General features: G+C 44.4%; 1 protein-coding gene across 1 annotated transcript; it reads left to right on the top strand.

Annotated features, from left to right (window-relative positions):
- Nucleotides 1–25623, top strand: LOC120913178 (blue-sensitive opsin-like). The gene is made up of 5 exons (XM_040322940.1): nt 1–527; nt 10600–10768; nt 14592–14757; nt 19946–20185; nt 24854–25623. Exons 1-5 carry the CDS (start codon nt 140–142, stop codon nt 24977–24979), a joined length of 1089 nt encoding a protein of 362 aa, XP_040178874.1. The 5' UTR covers nt 1–139; the 3' UTR covers nt 24980–25623.
- Nucleotides 25624–26032: the final 409 nt, after the last annotated feature.

The following is a 26032-nucleotide window of genomic DNA, read 5'->3' as shown; positions in this document are numbered from 1 at the left end:
CAGGTGCATTGTACTATAGGGGAAAGGTCCTCTGTCTGCACCAGTGGACCATCGACGGTTGCAGCTCAGGGGGTTCTAGTTGCATGAGCTTGCAGTCATCTTTTCTTCAGCTGACTAGATAACACCCCTAAGTTCCAAAATGAGCAAAGGTCGACCAGATATGAGGATGGAAATGCCAGATGATTTCTTCATCCCCATTCCTCTGGAAACCACTAACATTACTGCTCTTAGCCCATTCCTGGTACCCCAGTCACATCTGGGGACCCCAGGCATTTTCATGAGTATGTCGGCCTTCATGCTGTTCACTATAATCTTTGGCTTTCCCCTGAATGTTTTGACCGTCATTTGCACTATCAAGTACAAGAAACTGCGCTCCCACCTTAACTACATCCTGGTAAATTTGGCTGTGGCCAACCTCGTAGTCATCTGTTTTGGCTCCACCACTGCCTTCTACAGCTTCTCCCAAATGTATTTCGCACTGGGTCCGTTGGCATGCAAGATAGAAGGTTTCACAGCCACCCTCGGAGGTATGTTTTTTTTTTATCAATATCTATTTGCATACATCAACCTGTATACATTATTTGTCTGAGATATACTGCTCTCGAAACAAATCTGTCCTTAAGGGTCCTTTCACACGTACGGACGAACGGACCGTTTATTACAAGTCCGTTTACGGACTTGTAATGTATCCCTATGGGACTGCAGACGTTAGCGGATGATGTATCCGCTAACGTCCGTAACGATCCACGTCCGCAAAGTTCCGCTTTTTTCAGATGGAAGAAAACCCTATTTTTCTTCCGTCTGGCGGAGCGGATCGGATGAATACGGACACACGGTCCGTATTCATCCGATTCCCCATAGGGGAGAGCAGAGCAAAGACAGGGCGGTCTCTGCACAGTGTGCGGGGACCGCCCTGTCCGCCGACAGCTCAGCTGGGATTTACGGAGGATCCCCGCTGAGCCGACGGACACACACGGGGCGGATCAATAACGGATCCGCTCCGTGTGAAAGGGCCCTTAAGCTGGCCATACACCATACATACAATTTTCTTATTCAGTTTCCTTTAGATTTACAATACCTTCAATTGTGTAGTACAAGGGCCTGCCTGATTGCACACAAATTTGAAAGTGTTTAGATTTGACCTCCTATTATATGGTTTTGGTAAATCTAAAGGAAATCTATAGACGAAAATTGTATAGTGCATGGCCAGCCCAAGTCATGCCAAGTACACACGTACGGGATTCCCGCCATTAAAAAGTCTGCTGGGAATCCCGAGGGGAAAACCGAGAACCTGCTCTGTACGTTTTTCCCCCTACACACGAGAGGTTTTCCCCACAGGAAAACTGCGATGGAGCTTTGGTCGGGAATCCCGGCCGTGTGTATGCTCCATCACAGTTTTTCACATAGGAAAACTGCCGGGAAAAAGACCGGCGGGAAAAAAGAGAGCTGGTTCTCTTTTTTTTTTTTTTTTTCGCCAGCATACACACGGCCGGTTGTCCCGGCCAAAAGCTCTCATGGCAGTGTTCCCGACGGAAAAACGGGTCATGTGTACGAAGCATAAAATAACTATATAAAATGTAGCAGCACCCATGTCAATACTCTGATTGTTGTTTGTCTATTTCACAATTTTGGTAATTAACCACTTAACCACTGGGCACTTAAACCCCCTTAATAACCAGACCAATTTTCAGCTTTCGGTGCTCTCACATTTTGAATGACAATTACTCAGTCATACAACACTGTACCCAAATAAAATTTTTGTCCTTTTTTTCCCACAAATAGAGCTTTCTTTTGGTGGTATTTAATCACCGTTGGGTTTTTTATTTTTTGCGCTATAAGAGAAAAAAGACTGAAAATTCTGTAAAAAAAAAAATGAATTTTTCTTTGTTTCTGTTATAAAATTTAGCAAATTTGTAATTTTTCTTCATAAATTTTGGCCAAAATGTATACTGCTACATATCTTCAGTTAAAAATAAGTACAAATTGGTGAATATTATTTGGTCTTTGTGAAAGTTATAGAGTCCACAAGCTATGGTGCCAATATCTGAAAATTGTTGGGGGGTATTGCAGAGTATTGTGCGGGGGGTATTGCAGAGTATTGTGCGGGGGGTATTGCAGAGTATTGCGCAGGGGGTATTGCAGAGTATTGCGCAGGGGGTATTGCAGAGTACTGCGCAGGGGGTATTGTAGAGTATTGTGCAGGGGTATTGTAGAGTATTGTGCGGGGGTATTGTAGAGTATTGTGCAGGGGTATTGCAGAGTATTGCGCAGGGGGTATTGCAGAGTACTGCGCAGGGGGTATTGAAGAGTATTGCACAGGGGGTATTGTAGAGTATTGTGCGGGGGTATTGCAGAGTATTGCGCAGGGGGTATTGCAGAGTACTGCGCAGGGGGTATTGAAGAGTATTGCACAGGGGGTATTGTAGAGTATTGTGCGGGGGTATTGTAGAGTATTGTGCGGGGGTATTGTAGAGTATTGAGCGGGGGTATTGCAGAGGGTATTGCAGAGTATTGCACAGGGGGTATTGCGGAGTATTGCGCAGGGGGTATTGCAGAGTACTGCGCAGGGGGTATTGTAGAGTATTGTGCAGGGGTATTGTAGAGTATTGTGCGGGGGTATTGTAGAGTATTGTGCAGGGGTATTGCAGAGGGTATTGCACAGGGGCTATTGCAGAGTATTGCGCAGGGGGTATTGCAGAGTATTGCGCAGGGGTATTGCAGAGTACTGCGCAGGGGGTATTGCAGAGTACTGCGCAGGGGGTATTGCAGAGTACTGCGCAGGGGATATTGCAGAGTATTGCGCAAGGGGTATTGCAGAGTATTGCGCAGGGGGTATTGCAGAGTATTGCGCAGGGGGTATTGCAGAGTATTGCGCAGGGGGTATTGCAGAGTATTGCGCAGGGGGTATTGCAGAGTATTGCGCAGGGGGTATTGCAGAGTATTGCGCAGGGGTATTGCAGAGTATTGCACAGGGTATTGCAGGGATGGCTGAGCAGGGATGGCTGGATTTGTGACTGCAATAGTCACAAATCCAGCCCACAGCGCTGCTGACACCCGCTCTCTCCTCTCACACTGTACTGATCGGTACAGGTAGAGGAGAGAGGAACCTGTGTCATCAAATGACGCCGGTTTGTTTACATGTGATCGCTCTGTCATTGGACGGAGCGTTCACGTGGTAAACGGCCGCTATCAGCGGCAATTTACCGCGGTCCCGGACACTCCGTGTGCGCGCCCCAGTGGGCGCGCGGGAGCGCGATTATGGGAGGACGTCCATGGACGTCCTCCCAGAGTTAAGGAACCGCCTTGTAGCCGTAATTCGGCTATGGGGCGGTGATTAAGTGGTTAAACTGCTTAGGCGTTTGCTAGACAGTATTAGTTTTTTTGTTTTTTTTTTGGTGGGGGGATTATGTTTAGAGTAGCTTTGTTTCTTCAATTTGGTGTTCTTTGTATTTTAGTTTTCTCATGTTTTTGTATTTGTTATTTGTCTACTGTTGATAGACATATGCCCTGGGTATCAGAGAATGATACCTCACCCATAATTACTAGGAGATTCTTTGTCCAAAAATAAGGATGTAGCATATAGGGACTTTATAGGAGTTGTCCCCTCAAAAAAATTATACAGACTCCATATACAATTCCAGTATTTTATTGATCCAAATTCAAGATAAAATAAAATATGGTATACAGTATTAAATATCATGTCTGTAAAAACATATATTGTATTGTATACATCCCCCTCTATTGCCCTATATGGGCCCATCCACAACTAAACATATTCAATTAAGGGGCTAAAAATTTTATAGTCTCCCAAAAAAATAAAAAATAGTTGTTTACAAATGTATACAGTGCCTTGAAAAAGTATTCATACACATTTTGTCATGTTACAACCAAAAACGTAAATGTATTCTATTGGGATTTTATGTGACTAACACAAAGTGGCACATAATTATGAAGTGGAAAAAAAAAGATAAATGGTTTTCAACACTTTTTTCAACACTTTTTACAAATAAATATGTGAAAAGTGTGGGGTACATTTGTATTCAGACCCTTGAGTCAATAATTTGTAGAACCATCTCTCACTGCAATTACAGCTGCAAGTCTTTTTGGTGATGTCTCTACCAGCTTTGCACATCTAGAGAGGGACATTTCTGCCCATTCTTCTTGCAAAATAGCTCAAGCTCTGTCAGATTGGATGGAGAGCATCTATCTATGAACAGCAATTTTCAAGTCTTGCCACAGATTCTCAATTGGATTAGGGTCTGGACTTTGAATGGGCCATTCGAACACATGAATATGCTTTGATCTAAACCATTCTACTATAGCTCTGGCTGTATGTTTATGCCTCGACCAGGAAAACTGCCATGAGAGCTTTTGGCTGGGAATCCCGGCCGTGTGTATGCTCCATCGCAGTTTTCCCGATAGGAAAACCGGCGGGAAGCCGGCAGGCAAGAGGATTCCCGGCGTTTTTTAAGCCGGCGGTTTCCCTATGGGGAAAACCTGTGGTGGAGCATACACACGGCCGTGTTTCCTGACCAAAGCTGTCATGGCAGTTTTCAGTGTCGGGAAACCCGGCCGTGTGTATGGGGAAAAAAGCTACCGAGCAGGTTCTCTGTTTTCCCCTCGGTTTTCCCGGCTGACTTTTTACCGCCGGAAAAAACGATCGTGTGTACAAAGCATTAGGGTCGTTTCCCTGCTGGAAGGTGAACCTCCGCCCCAGTCTCAAGTCTTTTGCAGACTCTATCAGGATTTCTTCTAAGATTGCCCTGTATTTGACTCCATCCATCTTCCCATCAACTCTGTACCTGCTGACGAAAAACATCCCCACAACACGCCATGTTTCACGGTGGGGATAGTGTGCTCAGGGTTTTGTGCAGTGTTGGTTTTCCGCCACACATAGCGTTTTGCTTTTAGGCCAAAAAGTTCAATTTTGGTCTTTTCTGACCAGAGCTCCTTCTTCCACATGTTTGCTCTGTCACCCAATTGCTTCTCACAAACTGAAAACAGGACGTCTTAAGGGTTTCTTTCAACAATGGCTTTCTTCTTGCCAGTTTTCCATAAAGTCTAGATTTGTGGAGAGCACAACAGATTCTCCCACCTGAGCTGTGGGTCTCTACAGCTCCTCCAGAGTTACCATGGGCTTCTTGGCTGCATCTCTGATGAATGCTCTCCTTGCCTGGTCTTTCAGTTTAGGTGGACGGTCATGTCATGGTAGGTTTGCAGTTGTGTCATACGCTTTCTATTTTTAGATGTTGAATTTAGTGGCAGCCCATCCATTATTGGCACCTGGGTGGCGCCCCCTCTATCCATGCCACCCCCTATATGCATAATAGATAGATTCATGCATAGCATGAATCTATTCACGGCCGCCGTGGCCACCCCCTATTCATTCGTCCGGGCCCCTTTCAGGGCACCGGGCGCCTGAATTACAGCAGCGGGGGTGTTTTTTTGAAGCACCTGATTAGAGCCATAGGCTCTAATAGGCTTCAAAATGGGGGGCTCAGATCATTGCGCCATGAGCCCACCCAGGTGTTACAACAGCAAATTAATATTCGCTGTTGTAACACTGATCCTCTATCTGGCCTATCAGAAGCAGGTCTGAGACCTGTTTTACAATTGGCCACCAAGGAGGAAAAGGAAGCCTTCGATGCCAATGAAGAGCAGAGGAAGGGAAAGCTGTTGCTGCTGCCAAGCAAGGGAAGGTATTAATCAGAACTCTGTGAGATGTTCAAAGCTTGGGATATTTTTTTAAAACCTAACCCTGCTTTAAACTTCTCCACAACTTTATTCCTGACCTGTCTGGTATGTTCCTTGGCCACCATGATGCTGTTTGTTCAATAGGGATCTCTAACAAACCTATGAGGGCTTCACAGAACAGCTGTATTTATACTGAGTTTAAGTTACACACAGGTAGACTCTATTTACTAATTAGTTGACTTCTGAAGGCAATTTGTTCCACTAGATTTTAGTTAGGGGTATCAGAGTAAAGGGGGCTGAATACAAATGCACACCACACTTTTCTGATATTAAAGTGTAAATAATGTTATACAGTCGGTTAACCTCCGAAGTGGCCTGACGGCCTGATGTGTGTACACACCATCAGTTCAAAATCTGATCGGGTCATAACGCGGTGACGTGAAACACACAACGTGCTGAATAAAACGAAGTTCAATGCTTCCAAGCATACGTCGACTTGATTCTGAGCATGAGCGGGTTTTGAACCGATGCTTTTCTGTACTAACCATCGGTTTGGTCCGATGGGGCAGCAGTCTATCGGTTCGGTTTTGAAGCATGTTTAGAAATTTTGGACCGAAGGAAACCAGACCGATAGCCTATACACACGGTCGGTTTGGTCCGATGAAAATGAACTTCGGTCCATTCTCATCAGACCAAACCGACCGTGTGTATGGGGCCTTACACTGCCTGCCACCTATCCTAAGGAAGGCAGATCAATGTTTTGGTGCAATGGGTGACCCAGGCTATGATCTTGTGGGTTAAGGAGATTTGGCTCCTGGGGTTGAGTCTGTAAATGGGCTGTGTACCAAGAAATCAGGTGAGAATCAGTAAAGGGTGCCTGGAAGTGACAACGGGCGTTTGTCTATAAGGCGTTCTCCATGAAAAAAGATCTTCTAAAAACAGGCCTGGTGTAGTGCCACAGATACCATGCAAGGGGACTGCCTTTGATCTGAATAACTATTCACCTCTGAGTTCAGGTTGCCCATGCAAGTTTAACTGTGGTCTCCTGGTGCATCTAGATGTTTTCTGGGCTTTTGAAAGCTGTGAAGTGAGATTAGTTGCTCTTATGAAGGTTGTATTTAGAAAATGGTCCCTGTGAAAACACTCCCATCAATGAAGTATCTAATAAAGCTATTACTGCCAATTCATGCAAATGTCCTCTGTGTATGCCAAGCCACAACTCAGTCCTAGACATTATTTATGGCTTTAGGCACCTGCACGTTCTATCTCTCTTACCTTGCTGGGTCACAGCACAGAAAGAATTTCCACCATGACATTTTTTAATCTGTTTAGTGAACTCAAAACATTATACCTGACAGGCCCGTCGGAACAGGACAGGCAATACAAGCAACTGCTTGGGGCCCCGAGCTGGCCTGGGGCCCCCAAGCAGGAGCCCGCACACCCGTCCACTCTGTCTGCGGCGCCGCAGAGCGGGGGGGCGCCAAAGTGTCAGGGTATCCTGATTGTCCCGAGTGTGCAGCCTGCTGTGGGGGGATGACTCTGATGGGGACACCACCAGCTGTGGGGGGACTCTGATGGGGACACCACCTGATATGGGGGGACTCTGATGGGGACACCTGCTGTGGGGGGGGACTCTGATGGGGACACCACCTGCTGTGGGGGGGACTCTGATGGGGACACCACCTGATGTGGGGGGACTCTGATGGGGACACCACCTGATGTGGGGGGGACTCTGATGGGGACACCACCTGATGTGGGAAGAGTAAGGGGGACTCTGATGGGGACACCACCTGATGTGGGGGGACTCTGATGGGGACACCACCTGATGTGGGGGGACTCTGATGGGGACACCTACTGTCGGGTGGGCTCTGATGGGGACACCTGATTTGGGGTGGGAGGGGGGAGTAAGAAGTATGTTGGATTTAGTTATTGTGCACTTTTTTTATGTATATTAATTGATTTTATGGTACAGTGGTGTTTTTTGCAAATGTTCAATTGTTGAAAATGTTCAAATTGTATGCACATTATATGCCACAGCAGTATTTGCACTGTAAACCTTTTTTATTTATGTAACGTACGGGTGAACTTAAACTGTATCGATATGCTGTGGTTCCTGTAGGCTTTGCGTGTGGGGGAGGGGGGTAGGGGTTTCTGGGGTTTGGGGGCCTCCATGTCCATTTTGCCTGTGGCCCCCAAATTCCTTCAAACGGCCCTGATACCTGAAGTAAGTATTAAAGTACATATATGTTTAAAAATGTATATTGGAAATGTGTAGTATTTTTAATTCTTGCAAATAAAAGTTAATAACAGCACAAAATGCTGAATTGTTAACACTTTCTGATACCCTTGAGTTACAATAAGGACTCATTGAGTATGACAGAATACTTACTTTGGTGATAATGTTTTGCGTTCACTAAACTAAAATTTCATGGTGGAAATTCTTTCTGTGCTTTGACCCAGCAAGGTAAGAGAGATAGAATGTGCAGGTGCCTAAAGCCATAAATAATGTCTAGGACTGGATTGTGGCTTGGCATACACAGAGGACATTTGCATGAATTGGCGGTAACAGCTTTTCTAGATACTTCACTGATGGGAATGTTTTCTGCCTTCTGCATTTCTGCACCCAGTGTTTGTGGACAGCCTCGGACAGCAGCCTGTACAAATCACTCCGTCAGCCTGTCATTGACTTCTTTAAGGTGAAGAAATATGCTGAATATTATATATAGTATACTGTATGAATGAGCCCTAAAAAGTATAAGCTTACAGCATCAGTTAAAAAGTGTACAGCACCTTCAGTAAGTAGATGTGTTTTGTAGCAAAATGGTTCCTCTCAAACATCTAGTACTCAGTAGACATGTCATTTCGTCTGAATGCATTTTCGTGTTCGTTTTAACAAACTATAACGCGCGCGCAGAATCCGATATCCGAAAGATCCGACATAAAAAATACTTTATTTTCGTTTCGTTGTGACAACAGTTCGATATAGATAGAAGATTCGACATGACGGTGACAATAGCGATCTGTGTCTATTGAACCTGCGGTTGAATGTGCCTAACCTAACTCTATTAGTCCAAGATTATTCGACATAGAGAGAAAAGATTCGACGAAGCAGTCGCTGCGAGCAGACATTTAGGGTCAAATGCTCCGCCCATAGGCTATAGAAAAATTCTAATGTTGGTTGACTAGTAATAATAATTAATAAATATAATTATTACTAGTCATACAACATTAGAATTCTACTTTAGCTTGTGGGCGGAACATTTGACCGGAAATGTACGATTGCGTCGTCGTACGGTTTAGCTGCTTCGTCTAATCTTCTTAGAACATTCGACAGACACCATAATGCCGCGTACACACGATCACTCCATCCGATGAGAACAAACCGATGGACCAAAAATACGATCGTGTCCAACGCGGTGACGTAAAACACAACGACGTGCTGAGAAAAATGAAGTTCAATGCTTCCAAGCATGCGTCGACTTGATTCTGAGCATGCGTGGATTTTTAACCGATGGTTGTGCCTACTAACGATCGTTTTTTTCCCATCGGTTAGGAATCCATCGGTTAAATTTAAAAAAAGTTGGCTTTTTTTTAACCGATGGTTAAATAACAGATGGCGCCCACACACGATCGGTTTGGACCGATAAAAACGGTCCATCAGACCATTCTCATCGGTTTAACCGATCGTGTGTACGTGGCATAAGCCTTCAATTGACAGATTCAAACTTAATTCAGATTTTCGGACGAATGTATTCTTTAACGAAACAAAATAAATAAAAACAAATTTTGGGAGTAACTAAATAAATGTGACTACTCATGGTTTGTCATATTTCTATGGCTGAGATATAACCAAATAACTACTGGCTCAAAAAACTTATCAGATAGTTTTAGGTTTTCAATTTTCATTGCTCTTCCACTTGCTGTCAGTTTTTGCTGAATTTGAAAAACCCCATACACATTTGACTTCCAAAGAAAAGATCTTGGGCTAGATCCATAAGGCAGTTACGCTGGCGTATCTATTGATACGCTGCGTAACTTCTAGTTTGCTCCGGCGTATCTTTGTTTTGTATCCACAAAACAAGATACGCCTGAAGCTGGGCTAGATCCGACTGACGTACGTCTTAGTACGCCGTCGGATCTAAGGTGCATATTTACGCTGGCCGCTAGGTGGCGCTTCCGTCGATTTCCGCGTTGAGTATGCAAATTAGCTAGATACGCCAATCCACAAACGTACGTCCGCCCGGCACATTTTTTTACGTCGTTTACGTAAGCCTTTTTTCGGCGTAACGTTACCCCTGCTCTATGAGGCGTACGCAATGTTAAGTATGGACGTCGGGCCAGCGTCAAATTTTTGTGTACGTCGTTTGCTTTAGGCGTTCGCGAATAGGGCTTTGTGTAGAATTACGTTCACGTCTAAAGCATTGGCTTGTTGCGGGTTAATTTGGAGCATGCACACTGGGATACCCCCACGGACTGCGCATGCGCCGTTCAAAAAAAACTTCATTTACGTGGGGTCAAGACGTATTAACATAAAACACGCCCACAACTTAGTAATTTGAATTGCGCGCCCCTACGCCGACACATTTACACTACAAGGCCATAACTTACGGCGCAAATGGATACGGAAAATACACGGTAAGTTACGGCAGCGTATTGTATCTGAGATACGCTACGCCGGACGTAAAAATGCGCCGTGCTACGTGGATCTGGCCCCTTGTGTGTGCTTTGCATTCTTGAATTATTGCCATTGGGTATACAATTCTAAATTAAAATGTTGTTTGTAATTCTTTTCTTAGCAAAATTGTAATCTTATTATTAGTATAAGGTATTTACATTTGAATATTAGGCTATCGTCTTTTCCTTGAACTGCTGAATTTTTACTATTCGGTTAACCCTCTCTTTTAGGAATGGTCAGCTTGTGGTCTCTAGCTGTTGTGGCTTTTGAAAGATTCCTGGTCATCTGTAAGCCCATGGGCAGCTTCACCTTCAGAGAAAACCATGCCATCTTGGGTTGTATCTTCACTTGGGTGATTGGGTTTGTGGCAGCTACTCCTCCTCTGCTGGGCTGGAGCAGGTTTGGTACTTTACGATTGTTTTTGTGGTTCTGAGTCTTCAGTTATTGAAAATAAAAGATCCCCCGAGAGCATATTTTCCAACATTCCAATATTATACAACTGTGATGTAATTCTATGCAAATTTCATCACCTCAAAGAAACACATAGACATATGTATTATCTGACCTCAGTCTTTACTCCTATTATTTGATTTAGGTAATCAAACTAGAAAGACTGAAGATCGTTGTAACTGGGATAATATTGTCACCAATGTGACTAACCAGTGTTATACTATTGATCATTGGGCCATTTAAGAATAAGGACTAAGTTTAACGTATATCCCTGCAGGGTAATACTGAGGATACACTGGTACCAATGTGCCACCGTCCCGATATAATGTGAATTCTAACTAAGGACTAGTAATTTTTGGACTTTGAAGGCACACGATGGGTATGGTAAAGAACTAGATAATTTAATTTAGGGAGATGTCATAAAAAACTGTTACAAATATAAAATCAAATAAATTAATATTATAATATAAAATTAGCACAGGCGGTCTCTATGATCAGGGGATAACACTCGGCGGTCTCAATTTGTCAGCAAGCTACTAAAGGGCTCTTTTTCCTGAACCCACTTTCAAGTGGATTGGAAGCTGCAAGCCAATTTCCTGCTATTCAGGTTTACCCCCCTTTATTATTGCTATTTGGCTTAACAATATGGTTACTGCTGCTTGACCAGCCCTGTACCCCCTATTGATCGGTTCTCTCCTTACCAGCTTATGATCGTCCTGCTAATTGCCATCATAACTTCATTTATATGATTTAAAAAAAAAACTAGCTGATTATTGGTTTTGAAACCATGGCAAATGCTAGGGTAATTATACAGACTGTTGTCTATCTTCAACACGGTTAACTATATCGATATAAGGAAAAACAAGAAACCGCGCTAGTGCCCTCCAACCCTCTGACCCCAGGCAGCAGCTGGCGTGCGATAACACAAAGAGCAAAAATAAACAAAAAAAGCCGGCTGAGGAAGCTTTGTTTTCAAACACGTAACATGTAGAGCGAGCCCTCCTTTTCCTCTGGACCCACCGCCTGGTTACACATTGCACCGTTAACTGTTGATTGTACTCTTTCTTGAGTCTTCTATGGTAGAATTGCATTATGATTGTGATAACCTGTGTGGACCAGTTATTAATTTATTTTTTTGATTTTATATTTGTAACTGTTTTTTTATGACATCTCTCTAAAATAAATGATCTAGTTCTTTACCATACCTATCGTGTGCCTTCAAAGTCCAAAAATTACTAGTCCTTAGTTAGAATTCACATTGGTCCATTTAAGTCTTTCTTTAGGGGTGATAATGAACACAACTGGACAGTGCAGGCAACTTTGGCTGAGCTACAATATGCTGCACAATCTGCCTGAATATGTGACAATATAATTTTATGTGGCAAAAACAGTATACAACGGGTAAAGGAGTTTTTGTGATATAATGTCATATCAGATTTATTCTTATTATATTGGTCTTGAACTAATGTAGATATCTGTGCACATATGTCATTTACTGAGACTATCAATTTGTGTAGATGCCTCTTTTCTATCACCTCCCACTCAATGATTAGGCTCTATTTTAGAGCTTGAAAAAGTTCTAAAGTAGGATTGATTTCAGGGTGTGTAGATTTAATTGCTTTTACTTGTATGCGTACCCATGAGCAATATTTTTGGACCCCAAGATAGTGAGAGCCCACTGTTATCCAGTGGAATTCATGTTTTGTTTAATAATTGTGAGAACCCCAACAATGTTTTCTGGAACTCTTTTTGGGCTCCAGACCCACAGATTTAGCACCCCTGCTCTTTAAAGCGGAGCTCCACCCTAAAGTGGAACTCCCGCTGATCGGAACCCTCCCCCCTCTGGTGTCACATTTGACACCTTTCAGGGGGAGGGGTTGCAGATACCTGTCTAAAGACAGGTATTTGCACCCACTTCCGGCCACACAGTCTGCGGGTAGACTGCGGGCAGGACGTCACCTCCCGCCCCCCGTTGTGTTTGTGGGAACACTCGGCTCCCAGAACACAGCGGGAGCCAATCAGAAGGCGCAGCGCGACTCGCGCATGCGCCATAGGGAACCGGGCAGTGAAGCCGGAGCGCTTCACTTCCTGGTTCCCTCACATAGGATGGCAGGGGGGGGGCAGCAGAGTGACAAGTGATCGCTCGTCCTCTGTTGCGGACGGCGCTGGACTCCAGGACAGGTAAGTGTCCTAATATTAAAAGTCAGTAGCTGCAGTATTTGTAGCTGCTGGCTTTTAATATTTTTTTTTCAGCGGACATCCGCTTTAATTTATACTGGAATTTGGACATGCTTTCAGCTCTGCTGTAGAGTAATTTTTAATATTTTCTTTTATAAATTCTCACATCTTTTATATTTACCTTTGTAATCACCTGGGAGAAACTATGCCCACCATACATAATTCTGCTGCTGCAATGCAGGCCCCTTGTGCTGTCTGCAAATACTTATGTCAGTCACTACCAGTTAAGTGTGACTCTATCTTCCTCTGTACCTGCCTGGATCCTTTGGCCTGGATATACACAGGGTCATTACTTCTCTGAAGAGATGACCCACAACCATTCTAGCACTAAGCCCCAATTTCTGTCTTTCAAGTGTTTAATGCCAGAGCCTCAACTGCACACTGATTATCTGTCATTGCATGTCTTGCCAAGCACTCAATGCCACAAGTGGGCTTAAAGGAGAAGTAGAGCCAAAGCTTGTTTGGCTCTACTTCTCCTGTGGATCACAGGAGTACAGTTTGTTTTGCACTCCTGTGACCTGTTTTCAGCAGACAGCGGGCTGAAGTGGGCTGTCTGCTGACGTCACAGAGCCAGTCTAGGTTCAGGCAAGATCGCCACACTAGGGTCAGGATCTGCCCACATGCCTGGGCCAACACTCGGCTCAGCCTCTCAGTGAGTCACTGAGAGCCTGAGCAGGCTGTTCACACCCCCTCCACAGCCCAGCGCTCCGGTGAGCGAGGAGGAGGCAGAGCATTGAGCGGTTACTGACAGTCACCAACTCTCTGCTCGGGGAACTGTGAGAACTGTACAATCTCTGGTTAGATCGCTCAGTTCTCAGTGTTAGAACCGGCAGGGGACGGATACAGCATCCTACCAATGCTGCATCCACCTAGGTAAGTATGATTCTGCAAAAACCCATACTTCCCTTTTAAAGCCCTCTACACAACCTATGCATAGGACAGGGGTCTCAACTTTCTAAACAAGGAGCCATTTTACTGTCCTTTAGACTTTAGGGGGGCCAAACTGTGTCCAGTGGGAGTAAACAATGCTCCATCTTTGATATTGGGGAGAAATAGTAAATGTCATTGGAAGGAATAGTGTTCCAATATTGGTGTCAGTGGAAGGAACAGTGCCCCATCATTTGTATTAGTGGGAGAAATAGTGCCCCATCATTGGTGTTGTAGGAATTATTCCCCATTGTTGGTGTCAGTGACTGGAATATTGCTCCAAGGGCCAGATAAAGGCAAGCATCCGGCCCCAGAGCCGCAGTTTGGAGACCACTGGCCGAGGATCTAAGTGGCTCCACAAGAACTCAGGTTTGGATTTGAATACCAACATAGGTACCTGCAGGCATTACAAAGTGTCTACATTTAGCAATGTTGTCTGAGGTAAAAAAACATTTCGTTTCCACAGATAACTCCTTATATATAAAGGCAAATCTACTGTATCTATGTTGTATTTTTCTGTCTCTCATATTTCATAGGTGATAGGAAATTAGCTGTTAAACATCTTATTACAATTCTTAATTTTCTTCCTTTCTGTTGGTCTCTGCAGATACATCCCAGAAGGTCTTCAGTGTTCCTGTGGGCCAGACTGGTACACTGCAAATAACAAGTGGAACAATGAATCCTACGTAATGTTCATCTTCTGCTTCTGCTTTGGGTTTCCTTTGGCTGTCATTGTATTTTCTTACGGACGATTGCTCCTCACACTACATGCTGTAAGTGTTGCTCTAAGATATCAATAATAAAAAAAAAACATTGTAGCAAACTTATTTAAAGTGGTTGTAAACCCACTATTTGGACTTTTACCTACAGGTAAGCCTATAATACGGCTTACCTGTAGGTAAGGAGAATATCTCCTAAACCTGCACGGTTTAGGAGATATTCCCCCCGCAATGCGGGCGGCGCATGCGCAGGGGGGAATCCACGGCTGAAGGACCGGCATCCGCCGGACCCTGCCGATTTTAAATCTCCCGCGCGCACGCGCGGGACTGACGTCATCGCCGCTCCAGCCAATCACAGCGCTGGAGCGGCGATACCCGGAAGACACGCCGGAGCAAGATGACATCCTGCTCGGCGTGGACCAGGTAAGTGGTACACACCTCGTTCCGAGGTAAGTATTTCATAATAGGCTAGTATGCGGTGCATACTAGCCTATTATGCCTTTTGCATTGCAGGTTTGGGAAAAAAAGAAAAAAGTTTATGCGGTTTACAACTGCTTTAAAGTAAGTCAGAGTGGCTTTATCATGGAATTTGCCTACTACCTCACTTAAATCTCTAAACTAGACCCTCTATTTTGCTCCAGTTTTAAAACATACACCAGTTGCCAGGGAAGGCTCAAGTCTGTGCCTGGTTTTAACATTTGTACCTTAAACAAAGTTAATCTGGCTTTCAAACTTTTAAACTTAGAGCTAAGTACCCGCAGATAACATCGGGAGAGCAGCCTTGAACATGTAAAAGTGGGACTTGGGTGTCAGTTTGGCAGTAGGGTCCTGCCATGTGTCAGGAACACTATCAGCAGCTCCAGTGTGACGGAAGATTGTGACTTTTCTCTTCCTGGCAGTGGCGGCTAGTGCTTAAAATTTTTGGGGGGCGCAAACGAAAAAAAAAAAAATTGCAGCCTCACTGTGCCCATCAATTGTCGCCACTGTGCCCATCAATTGTCGCCACTGTGCCCATCAATTGTCGCCACTGTGCCATGCCATCAATTGTCGCCACTGTGCCATGCCATCAATTGTCGCCACTGTTCCATCAATTGTCGCCACTGTGCCATGCCATCAAACGCAGCCACTGTGCCATGCCATCAAATGCAGCCACTGTGTCCATCAATTGTCGCCACTCTGCTATGCCATCAAACGCAGCCACTGTGCCATCAATTGTCGCCACTGTGCCCATCAATTGCCACCAGTTTGCCCCCTCAAAAACCGCCAGTTTGCCCTGTAAAATGCTGACATATTGCCCCCCGCCCGGCACTTGCCTTTCTTGGGTCAGCCATCCTCCCTCCACTGTCCCTCGATGTCTTCTCCCGCCCTCGATGATGCTTCAGCCAATCAGGTTACCGGTAACCAGACCTGTGTGTCAGTGTTAACCTGGGAACGCAAACACACCGTGCGTCCCCTAGTTAACTATTTGGAAGCCGATTACAGTCCCCAGGCTGTAATCAAGAAGCCTATCAGAGTCGCTGGCTCTGATAGACACTTCCAAAGCCAACCAACTGCTGTTATTCAGATGGCCGGCGCTCACCAGGGGGCCGGCCATCTGAATAGTGGGCGGCAGCAGTGGTCGCCGGCGACAATACATAGATTCATGCAATGCATGAATCTATGTATTGTTGACTTCAGTGGCGGCGCCCACTATCGACGCACCGCCACTGCTTCCTGGATAATAAAGGTTGTTCCCATCTAATCTCTTATTAACTATTCAGTTTTCTTCAGAACCATGTAAAAGGAGCCTGTCGTCCACACAGTGAAAGGGATGCTGAATGTGGATGCAATGGATTATAGAATACCAAGTGGACTTTACAACTGAAGCATAGCCAAACAATTTACTTTATTTAGCATTTCTGTGTCACCCACTCTCTGGTCAATTTTTGAAAACCGTAAATGTAAAATCCACTTCTCCAAGTAAAACAGGAATGACCGCTCCTAACAGCAACCAGGCAAGCCAGCTGGCAGTGTTGCAGATTTTTCCTTCATGGTCATGTAGGGCTGTAAAAACTTGGCAGGAGATTCAAGTCTCTTTCTCTTCACCAAGAGCTGCAGAATATCTTCGTTGGAGTTAAGCTTTCAGTTTAAAAAATACATGCAAAAAGTCCTGACATGTTGAACAGATTATCTACCATATTGTTTTCTCAACGTTGGAAAAAAGACACAAGTCCATCTAGTTCAACCAATAAAAAGGGGAAAAAATAAACACAATCCTATACCCACATCAAAAATACCAGCAAAGCATGATCTGATTTGCTCCAGCAGAGGGGAAAAAAATTCTTCCCCCCAAAAGGCAATTGGATGTTCCCTGGATCAACTTGATCAACCTTAACCCCTTTCCGACCACTCTATAGCCAAATGATGGCTACAGCGCGGCCGCACTTTGCCGGGAGGGGCATCATATGACATCATCCTGTGCTTGGGCTGCCTGCACGCCACCTGTGGCATGCATTGGCAGTGATCTGTGATCACTTAGTTATTCGAATGCAGCTGATCATGGTAAACAGCCAATCGTGGCAGCTCTTTACCATGTAATCAGCCATGTCTAATCACGGATGTAAGCAGGATTTGCCAGTTATTGGCAATCTTCTCCTTATGCTGACAGCGCGTGAGGAGAGGAGAGCCAAAAACTGGCAAATCCACACAGGGGACATCTGCACTGACAATCAGGGCACTGATCATCAGTGTCCTGATGATCAGTGCCCATCAGTGATACCTGCCAAACAGTGCTGCCTATCATTGCTGCCCATCAGTGCTGCCTATCAGTGACGCATATCAGTGCCCATCAATGATGCATATCAGTGCCCATCAATGATGCATATCAGTGCAGCCTAATCAGCGCCTACCCATCAGTGCCGCCTTTCAGTGATGCATATGAGTGCTGCCTATCAGTGCCCATCAGTACAACCTCATCAGCGCACATCAGTGAAGGAGAAATATTACTTATTTACAAAATTGTATAATACAATACAATAATAAAAGGAATCTCTATCTGTCTTGAAAAAATGATAAAAATTTTGTTTGGGTACAGTGTTGCATGACCACGCGATTGTCATTCAAAGCTGAAAATTAGCCTGGGCAGGAAGGGGGTAAAGGTGCCCAGTATGCAAGTGGTTAAGCTAAGTTTAAACTTGCATCTAAACTGCCATGCCTCTGAAAAGTGATTTGTGTTTGGCAGAGGCATTTAGCAGGCAGTGTGGAGGGCGATGTAATGCCTTCTCGCTGTCTGCTTCAACTCTATAATTGTTGCACCAATACAGTGCAACCATGTGTATTGTTTTGCGGCACTTTCCCATTCATGTGAATAGATCAAGTTCAAAGGACTTCCTGGCTGATGAACATGAGAGGAGTGATAGTTTTTGCCGTGGGTATAAAGCAAAGCATTGTGATTGCGGCAAGTAAACACCCTTCTTAGGAGGATGCTAAAAACGTTTTTAACACCCTTCAACCACGTCTAAATGAGCCTTTAGTGCACAGGTGTCAAACACAAGGCCCGCGGGCCGAATCCGGCCCTCCAGGTCATTTCATATGGCAATCCTCTGGTCCTACTCCACACCCTTATGCCGCGTACACACGATCAGTCAAACCAATGAGAACGGTCTGATGGACCGTTTTTATCAGATCAAACCGATCGTGTGTAGGCCCCATCGGTTATTTATCCATCGGTTAAAAAAATTCGTTTTGTTTTAAATTTAACCGATGGATACCTAACCGATAGAAAAAAACGATCGTTTGTAGGCACGGTTAAAAATCCACGCATGCTCAGAATCAAGTCGACGCATGCTTGGAAGCATCGAACTTCGTTTTTTTCAGTACGTCGTTGTGTTTTACGTCACTGCGTTCTGACACAATCGTTTTTTTAACTGATGGTGTGTAGGCACGACTGACCATCAGTCAGCTTCATCGGTTAACTGATGAAAACGGTCCATCAGACCGTTTTCATCGGATGGACCGATCGTGTGTACAGGGCATAACTTTCTGCTTTCAAGCAATGCATCCAGCTTCTTCCCAGCAGCAGCAGCAGCAGCATACGTAAAAGGGGGGTACACTGTAAAGTAAGGGAGAGTGGGGGACTCAACTTCTAATGGTTGGTTGGCTCTTGAAATCTAATGTAAAGGGGAGCGGATGCGCTGGACATCTAACCTTACAGATACAACCGGCCCTTTTGAGGGCAATTATAATGCTGATTCGGCCCATGATGAAATTGAATTTGACACCCCTGCTTTAGTGAGACCAGGACCTGGTAAAGACTTCAAAAACCTTTCATGACCAGTCATCAACAGATGAGCTTCTTTGCTGTGGTAGGTGCTTAGGGCCAGATTCACATAAGAGATACAACGGCGTATCTCCTGATACGCCGTCGTATCTCTGTGTTCTGGCCGTCCTAACTATGCGACTGATTCATAGAATCAGTTACGCATAGATAGCCAGAAGATCCGACAGGTGTAATTGAATTACACTGTCGGATCTTCAGGATGCAATTCTAGGCCGGCCGCTAGGTGGCGAGGCCATTGCGGTCGGCGTAGAATATGCAAATGACTAGTTACGGCGATTCCTGAACGTCCGCGCTGCCCGTCGATCTAACTTTACATTGTTTCCGTCGAGTTACGCTGTGTAAAATTAGGGCTGAGCCCTAGTTGTTCTAAGCCATGTTAAGTATGGCCGTCGTTCCCGCGTAGAAATGTAAAAAACCACGTCGTTAGCGTAAGTCGTCCGTGATTGGCGCTGGACGCCATTTACGTTAACGTCTAAACAAATGACGTCCATGCGACGTCATTTCGCACAATGCACGTCAGGTAATTTACCTGACGGAGCATGCGCTGTACGTTTGGGGCGGGAACGCGCCTAATTTAAATGGTACCCGCCCCATTTGAATTAGGCGGGTTTGCGCCGATCGGAATTACATTACACCGCCGCAAGTTTACAGGTAAGATTTTTGAGAATGTACATGGGATACGTTACACTGCCGTGGAGTAACGTATTTCTATGTGAATTTGGCCCTTAGTGAGGGTAAGGACTGAGCTCTCTCTATGTGACATAGATAGAAAACCACGGCTCAGCAGTGGAAAACTGTGGCCCCGTGGTTGAGAATCATTGTTTTAGCAGAAAACCACATACAATTTGATGTAGTATGAAAGAATGATTGAATGTTGTATTTTGGAATATTTCAAACTTACCGCCAGTATTTGTCTTTTGAAAGGTTGCAAAGCAACAGGAACAGTCTGCCTCCACACAGAAAGCTGAGCGGGAAGTAACCAAGATGGTGATTATGATGATCGCTGGATTCTTGGTGTGCTGGCTTCCTTATGCCTCCTTTGCTCTATGGGCAGTAACTCACCGTGGTGAAACGTTTGACTTGCGTATGTCTTCTATTCCATCTGTATTTTCAAAAGCCTCCACCGTATACAACCCATTCATCTATATTTTCATGAACAGGCAGGTGAGTTTGTCTGACATTAGTTCTCTTTGTTTAGCCTTCATTTTTCATAAAAAAAATAAATAAAAATTATACTGGAAACAGGGTAGGAATATCTTGCATGCAGACCATGAGGGCTCTTTCACACTGCTTTGTTGTGGCCATTTATTTTGAATGGCAGCTAGATGCACCTTTACAGGGGATCTATAGCACACAGCACTCCGTTGTTCATGGTGGTGCATTGTGGTGGAAAAAAAAACACAGCAAGAAAGATTGATTCACATTCAAAATGAACAGTCTGTAGCGTGCAGCATTTTTTTGTTTGCACTCCTCCAGCACTGACAGATCAGAGCTATTCCTCACTGTCCCTCCATACACCACCACCATCTTCTGCCTGGTTCCCAGGGGTGGCCCATCCATTAAGGCGCACGGGCAGCGCCCCCCCTCTCCATTGCCGCCTCCCCTGTCCATGCGCCCGGCCCCTTTCAGGACACTGGCGCATTGATTCCAATAGGGGGGGCTGTTTTTTTGAAGCACGGATTAGAGCCAAAGGCTCTAATAGGCTTCAATTAAGGGTGGGTTAGGGTCTCAGAGAGTGCGCTCCGATACCATCCAGGTGTGTTACAACAGCGGATCAATATTCGCTGTTGTAACACTGATCCTCCTCCCGGCCAATCAGGAAGGGAAGTTTGACACCGGTCACCCGAATGGCTGAAAGGACTGGCAATCCTATTGGACGCCTAGGAGGATGAGGGAAGGTGCTGGTAGCTGCCATGGAGGAGAGGATTTGGAGCCGAGGCGCTGCACCACACTGCCTGCCACCTGTCACGAGTGGGGTAAGTGGGGCAAATAGCGGGGGGGTTGTTTGCCACAGCCGCCCAAAAAAATACTCTAGGATCCATCTTGGGTATCTTACAGATGCCAGCATCAGGCTGGGAGTATAAACTGTACTGCACATGCCCCGCAGGCAGTGTACAATTAAAAAAAAAAAATGGAAAAAGGGGAAAGGGTTTTATTTTTAGCAGAAGAGACATGCAAAGCTTCTGCTAAAGAAAAACAACAAAAAATAAGAAAACTCTAATCTCCTTGCAATTTTTTTTTTTTTTTTAACTAAAGTTCTGATTATCTCAACAGTCAATAAAGGAAATCTTTATTAAAATAAATATAAATATAAGGGCTAGCATTGTTGACATCCTTTTAAAAATGCTAGTTGAATGACTTTTAGGCTCACCCTTTGGCTTTAAAGTGGTTGTAAACCCTTACATATACCCACTGAAGTCACTAGCCTTAGGTGATGCACATAGATGAAACAAATCCTCCTACATAAGTTTTACTCTCTTTTAGCGAACCATTAAACGTTCATGTATCAAAGGCTTTTTTTTAAACTTCTGGTAGGCGGGGGATCTGATGTCACACATTTCAAAGCACTGACCATAGAGTTGTGAGTATTCCGAGACCTGAGTGGAGGGAATGGACACCCCCCTCTACACAGTCTCGTAGGGAAACATGCACATCTGAGGCTGTTAATCACCTGCTGTATTGTGTGTGTGTGGGGGGGGGAGGGGGGCAGGGCCGTTTCCCGTGATTGCTTGGTGTCAACATTAACAGTCAGAAGTGATTCATGGAAAAAGCAGAGGAAGGGGAGAGCAGACATGATTTACACTAGGTGTTTTGGTTTGAGGCAAGTACACACTATAGAAGGATATGCTTTTTTATTTTTTCATTTCAGAGGTTTACATCAGAGGTTTAATCTACATCAATGACTGGGAACAATCATATAGAGTAATAGGGCCAGATCCAGAAAGAAATACATTGGCGGAGCGTATCAGAGATACACTACGCCGCCGTACCTTACCTGGCGCATTTTCAAATCCTCAGCGAGTTTGCGCCGTAAGTTACGGCGGCGTAGTGTATTTCTGGCGGTGTATTTCAAATTGGGCGGGTTGGGGGCGGGTTTCATTTAAATGAAGCGCGTCCCCGCGCCGAATGAAATGCGAATGCGTCATTCCTAAATTTCCCACCGTGCATTGCGCTAAATGACGTCGCAACGACGTCATTTTTTTAACTTAGACGTGAGTTACGTCCATCCCTATTCACGGACGACTTACGCAAAAAAAAAAAAATTCAAATTTCGACGCGAGAACGACGGCCATACTTAACATGGCAATTCTAACTATACGCCGCAAAATACCAGCTTTAACTATACGCCGGAAAAAGCCGACTACAGACGACGTTAGAAAATGCGACGTACGTTCGTGGATTGTCGTAAATCCCTAATTTGCATACCCGACACGGAAAACGCCACCCAGCGGACGCCAAAGTATTGCATCTTAGATCCGAAGGCGTACGAAGACGTACACCTGTCGGATCTAACCCAGAAGCTGTCGTATCTTGTTTTGAGGATTCAAAACAAAGATACGACGCAGGAATTTTTAAATTACGCGGCGTATCAATATATACGCCGGCGTAATTTCTTTGTGGATCTAGCCCATAGAGTAGAAAACCAGAGTGAAATACTCCTGACATTCAGATTTGTTCCAGATTAGAAAGTACCAAAAACATTGGATTAGCATTGCATGCCGGACTAGTACCATTTTTTAGGAGAGGTCAGCTGCATTTTAGAAATAGAAGGTGATGGGCAAGTAAATAAACAGAACTTGCATTTTTAGTACAAGGCCTGCTTTAAACAAGGATGATATTCACATGCTCTGATATGTAATTAACCACTAGAGAAAGTACACTATTTTGCCAAAAGTATTGGGACGCCTGCCTTTACACACATGTAAACTTTAATGACATCCTAGTCTTAGTCCGTAGGGTTCAATATTGAGTTGGCCCACCCTTTGCCGCTAAAGCAGCTTCAGCTCTTCTGGGAAGGCTGTCCACAAGGTTTAGGAGTGTGTTTATGGGAATGTTTGACCGTTCTTTCAGAAGCACATTTGTAAGTTCAGGAACTGATGTTGGGGAGAAAGCCTGGCCAGTCTCCACTCTAATTCATACCTAAGGTGTTCTATCGGGTTGAGGTCCGAACTCTGTGCAGGCCAGTCAAGTTCCTCCACCAGAAACTTGCTTATCCATGTCTTTATGGACCTTGCTTTGTGCACTGGTCCAAATCATTTAGTGGAGGGAAGGATTATGGTGTGGGGTTGTTTTTCAGGGGTTGGACTTGGCCCTTTAGTTCCAGTGAAGGGAATTCTTAAGGCGTCAGTATACCAAGATATTTTGGACAATTTCATGCTCCCAGCTTTGTGGGAACAGTTTGGGAATGGCCTCTTCCTGTTCCAACATGACTGCACACCAGTGCAGAAAGCAAGGTCCATAAAGACATGGATGAGCAAGTTTGGGATGGAGGACTTCCCCTATCCTTGTGCGCAAGCCAGCAGTGGTAAAACATGTGAAGGAAGGTGATTTTGGGTGGAGATTTTATTATATGCAGTTTGCACCTTTTGACGAATATAGAAAGAAGAGATAAGTTTTGGATTGCGGCTTACATTTACTTTTAACCCACTAACTGGATGGAGAAATTAGAGTACAGCAATAGCAGTGTTTAGAACTCAAGCAGCTACAGCATTACTTATCTTCTTATTGGATGCTGTGGCTGGGCAAATATTTTTAAAGATTATATCCTAAAAAAAAAATATGGCCCAGACTCTCAACCGAGATACGATAGCGTATCTCCAGATACGCCGTCATATCTCTGCGTTGAGCCGTCGTATCTATGCGACTAATTCTTAGAATCAGTTACGCATAGATATCCATTAGATCCGACAGGCGTAAGTCTCTTACGCCGTCGGATCTAAACTGCATTTTTTTTTTGACCGCTAGGTGTCGCTTACGTTGAATTCCGCGTTGAGTATGCAAATTAGCTAGATACGCGAATTCCCGAACGTACGCGCGGCTGACGCAGTAAAGTTACGACGTTTACGTTAGGCTTTTTCCGGTGTATAGTTGCCCCTGCTATATGAGGCGCAGCCAATGTTAAGTATGGCCGTCGTTCCCGCGTCGAAATTTGAAAAAGTTAAAAGTTAATTACGTCCAGCCCCGTGAATGGGGCTGGACGTAATTTACGTCCACGTCAAAACCAATCCGTCCTTGCGGCGTATTAGGAGCAATGCACACTGGGAGATTTCCACGGACGGCGCATGTGCCGTTCGTGAAAAACGGCAATCACGTCGGGTCACAGTAGATTACCATAAAACACGCCCCCCCCTTTCCATATTTGAATTAGGCAGGCTTACGCTGGCCGATTTACGCTACGCCGCCGCAACTTACGGAGCAAGTGCTTTGAGAATACAGCACTTGCCCGTGTAAGTTGCGGCGGCGTAACGTAAATCGGATACGTTACGCCACCACTAAGATACGCCAGTCTACGAGAATCTGGCCCTATGTTTCTATATACAGATGATTCCAAACTTGTAGAATGTGTTCCAATTTGTAGAACTTGGATCTGAGCATGTGTATCCAAAACTGCATTGACAATGCTAACCTTAAACCTTTTTTATCTATTTTTCAAAAATATTTCACCCAGTACACGCTTCTCAGTGTAGAGCTGCTGTAGTAGTTGCACCAGTAAAGAGATAATAATAGAAATGAGAAAATTAAATGTTTTTGTATCTCTTGCTTTACATACATTGAGGTTATGCAAACTGATAAATATTTGTAACTACCCTTCATAACGCTGTCTTCCTCCAGTTCCGATCCTGTATGATGAAGCTGATCTTCTGTGGAAAGAATCCACTTGGCGATGATGAGGACACTTCTGCCTCTGGATCTACTCAGGTGTCCTCTGTGTCCAGCAGCCAGGTGGCTCCTGCATAACGTCAGACACATGCAGCTGCTGTTCTACCACGTTTATTGCCACGGTTATGTGCCCTCAAATGCTTCCAGGTGACATCGCTATCCTCCAGTAACCCATACTCCATGAACTTTAAAATAATTTTCTCAGCTCAGCCATGTAGCCATTAACCCCTTATAATTTACTTCCCTAATCCCTTACCTTCGTCAACAGAAAACATGGGACCCAAGCTTCTGAGTTATAAGCCATGTGAAGGTATAAAATGACACAGAGGCATGAAGTATGAGTTAGAAATCATTCCAATTTCTGAAGCATATAATGCTATCACATGTCCCAAAATTCATGTCCCTCCCTATGAGATGAAGCTGTCACATTTGGCATTCCATTTGGTTTGTAGATTTTATATGTAGCACAATATGAGGTCTTCGAGCTAAAGATAAACGTTATTTCTGAGGACTGATTTCGGCAAGGGAAGTGGTTTAATAAATGCAGAGGCATTATATATATTGTTTTTAACTTGGCATTATTATTTTTTTCTGTAACCAACTCACGCCTCTCTGTCCTGCACTGGTTCTATTGTAGTGAAACCCCCAGATGTATCTAACTAGGTAAGGAATTATTACAAAGATGAGGTGCTCCATAAAACTACAGCAGATGGCTAGACAGGGCAAAAAAATAAGAATGTTAATAATGCTTTTTTTTTTTATACTCATAAGTGTAAAGTAATTACACGTTCATAAAGAATAAATGGAAAAGCCAGTCAAAAGGGGCAAGTGTTTGGCAGCAGGGATCTTAATCTGGATTCAGAGAGATTGTAAAGGACAGTCAGGGGTTTCTTGAATGAAGAACACTAAATAAAATGCACTTGACCCACCAGAATCGGTTCTAAATAGGTCTGAGGGAGAGAAAACTCATCACTGGGCTTTTCTCTCTCGCTGGAGAGTTTTTTGTTTCCCTTTATTACAGATGGCTAACCAATTTAAGTCATTGTTTTTGAGCAGTATATATCATCACCGTACATGGAAATTATATTTGGCCTTTATATCTGCAAAATATAGTATCTGATACAATTTGTG

The sequence above is a fragment of the Rana temporaria genome, chromosome 9 (genome assembly GCF_905171775.1).
Source record: "Rana temporaria chromosome 9, aRanTem1.1, whole genome shotgun sequence".
NCBI lineage: Eukaryota > Metazoa > Chordata > Amphibia > Anura > Ranidae > Rana > Rana temporaria.
Note: the sequence above shows the minus strand (reverse complement) of the source record. Positions and strands in the feature narration are given on the sequence as shown.

What these genes read in the sequence shown, in the direction of transcription:
- LOC120913178 (XM_040322940.1), top strand. Translation starts at nt 140, where the DNA reads ATGAGCAAAGGTCGACCAGATATGAGGATGGAAATGCCAGATGATTTC. An exon ending in TTTCACAGCCACCCTCGGAG is followed by an intron (nt 528 to 10,599) that starts GTATGTTTTTTT and finishes CCTCTCTTTTAG; the next exon opens with GAATGGTCAGCTTGTGGTCT. An exon ending in CCTCTGCTGGGCTGGAGCAG is followed by an intron (nt 10,769 to 14,591) that starts GTTTGGTACTTT and finishes TGGTCTCTGCAG; the next exon opens with ATACATCCCAGAAGGTCTTC.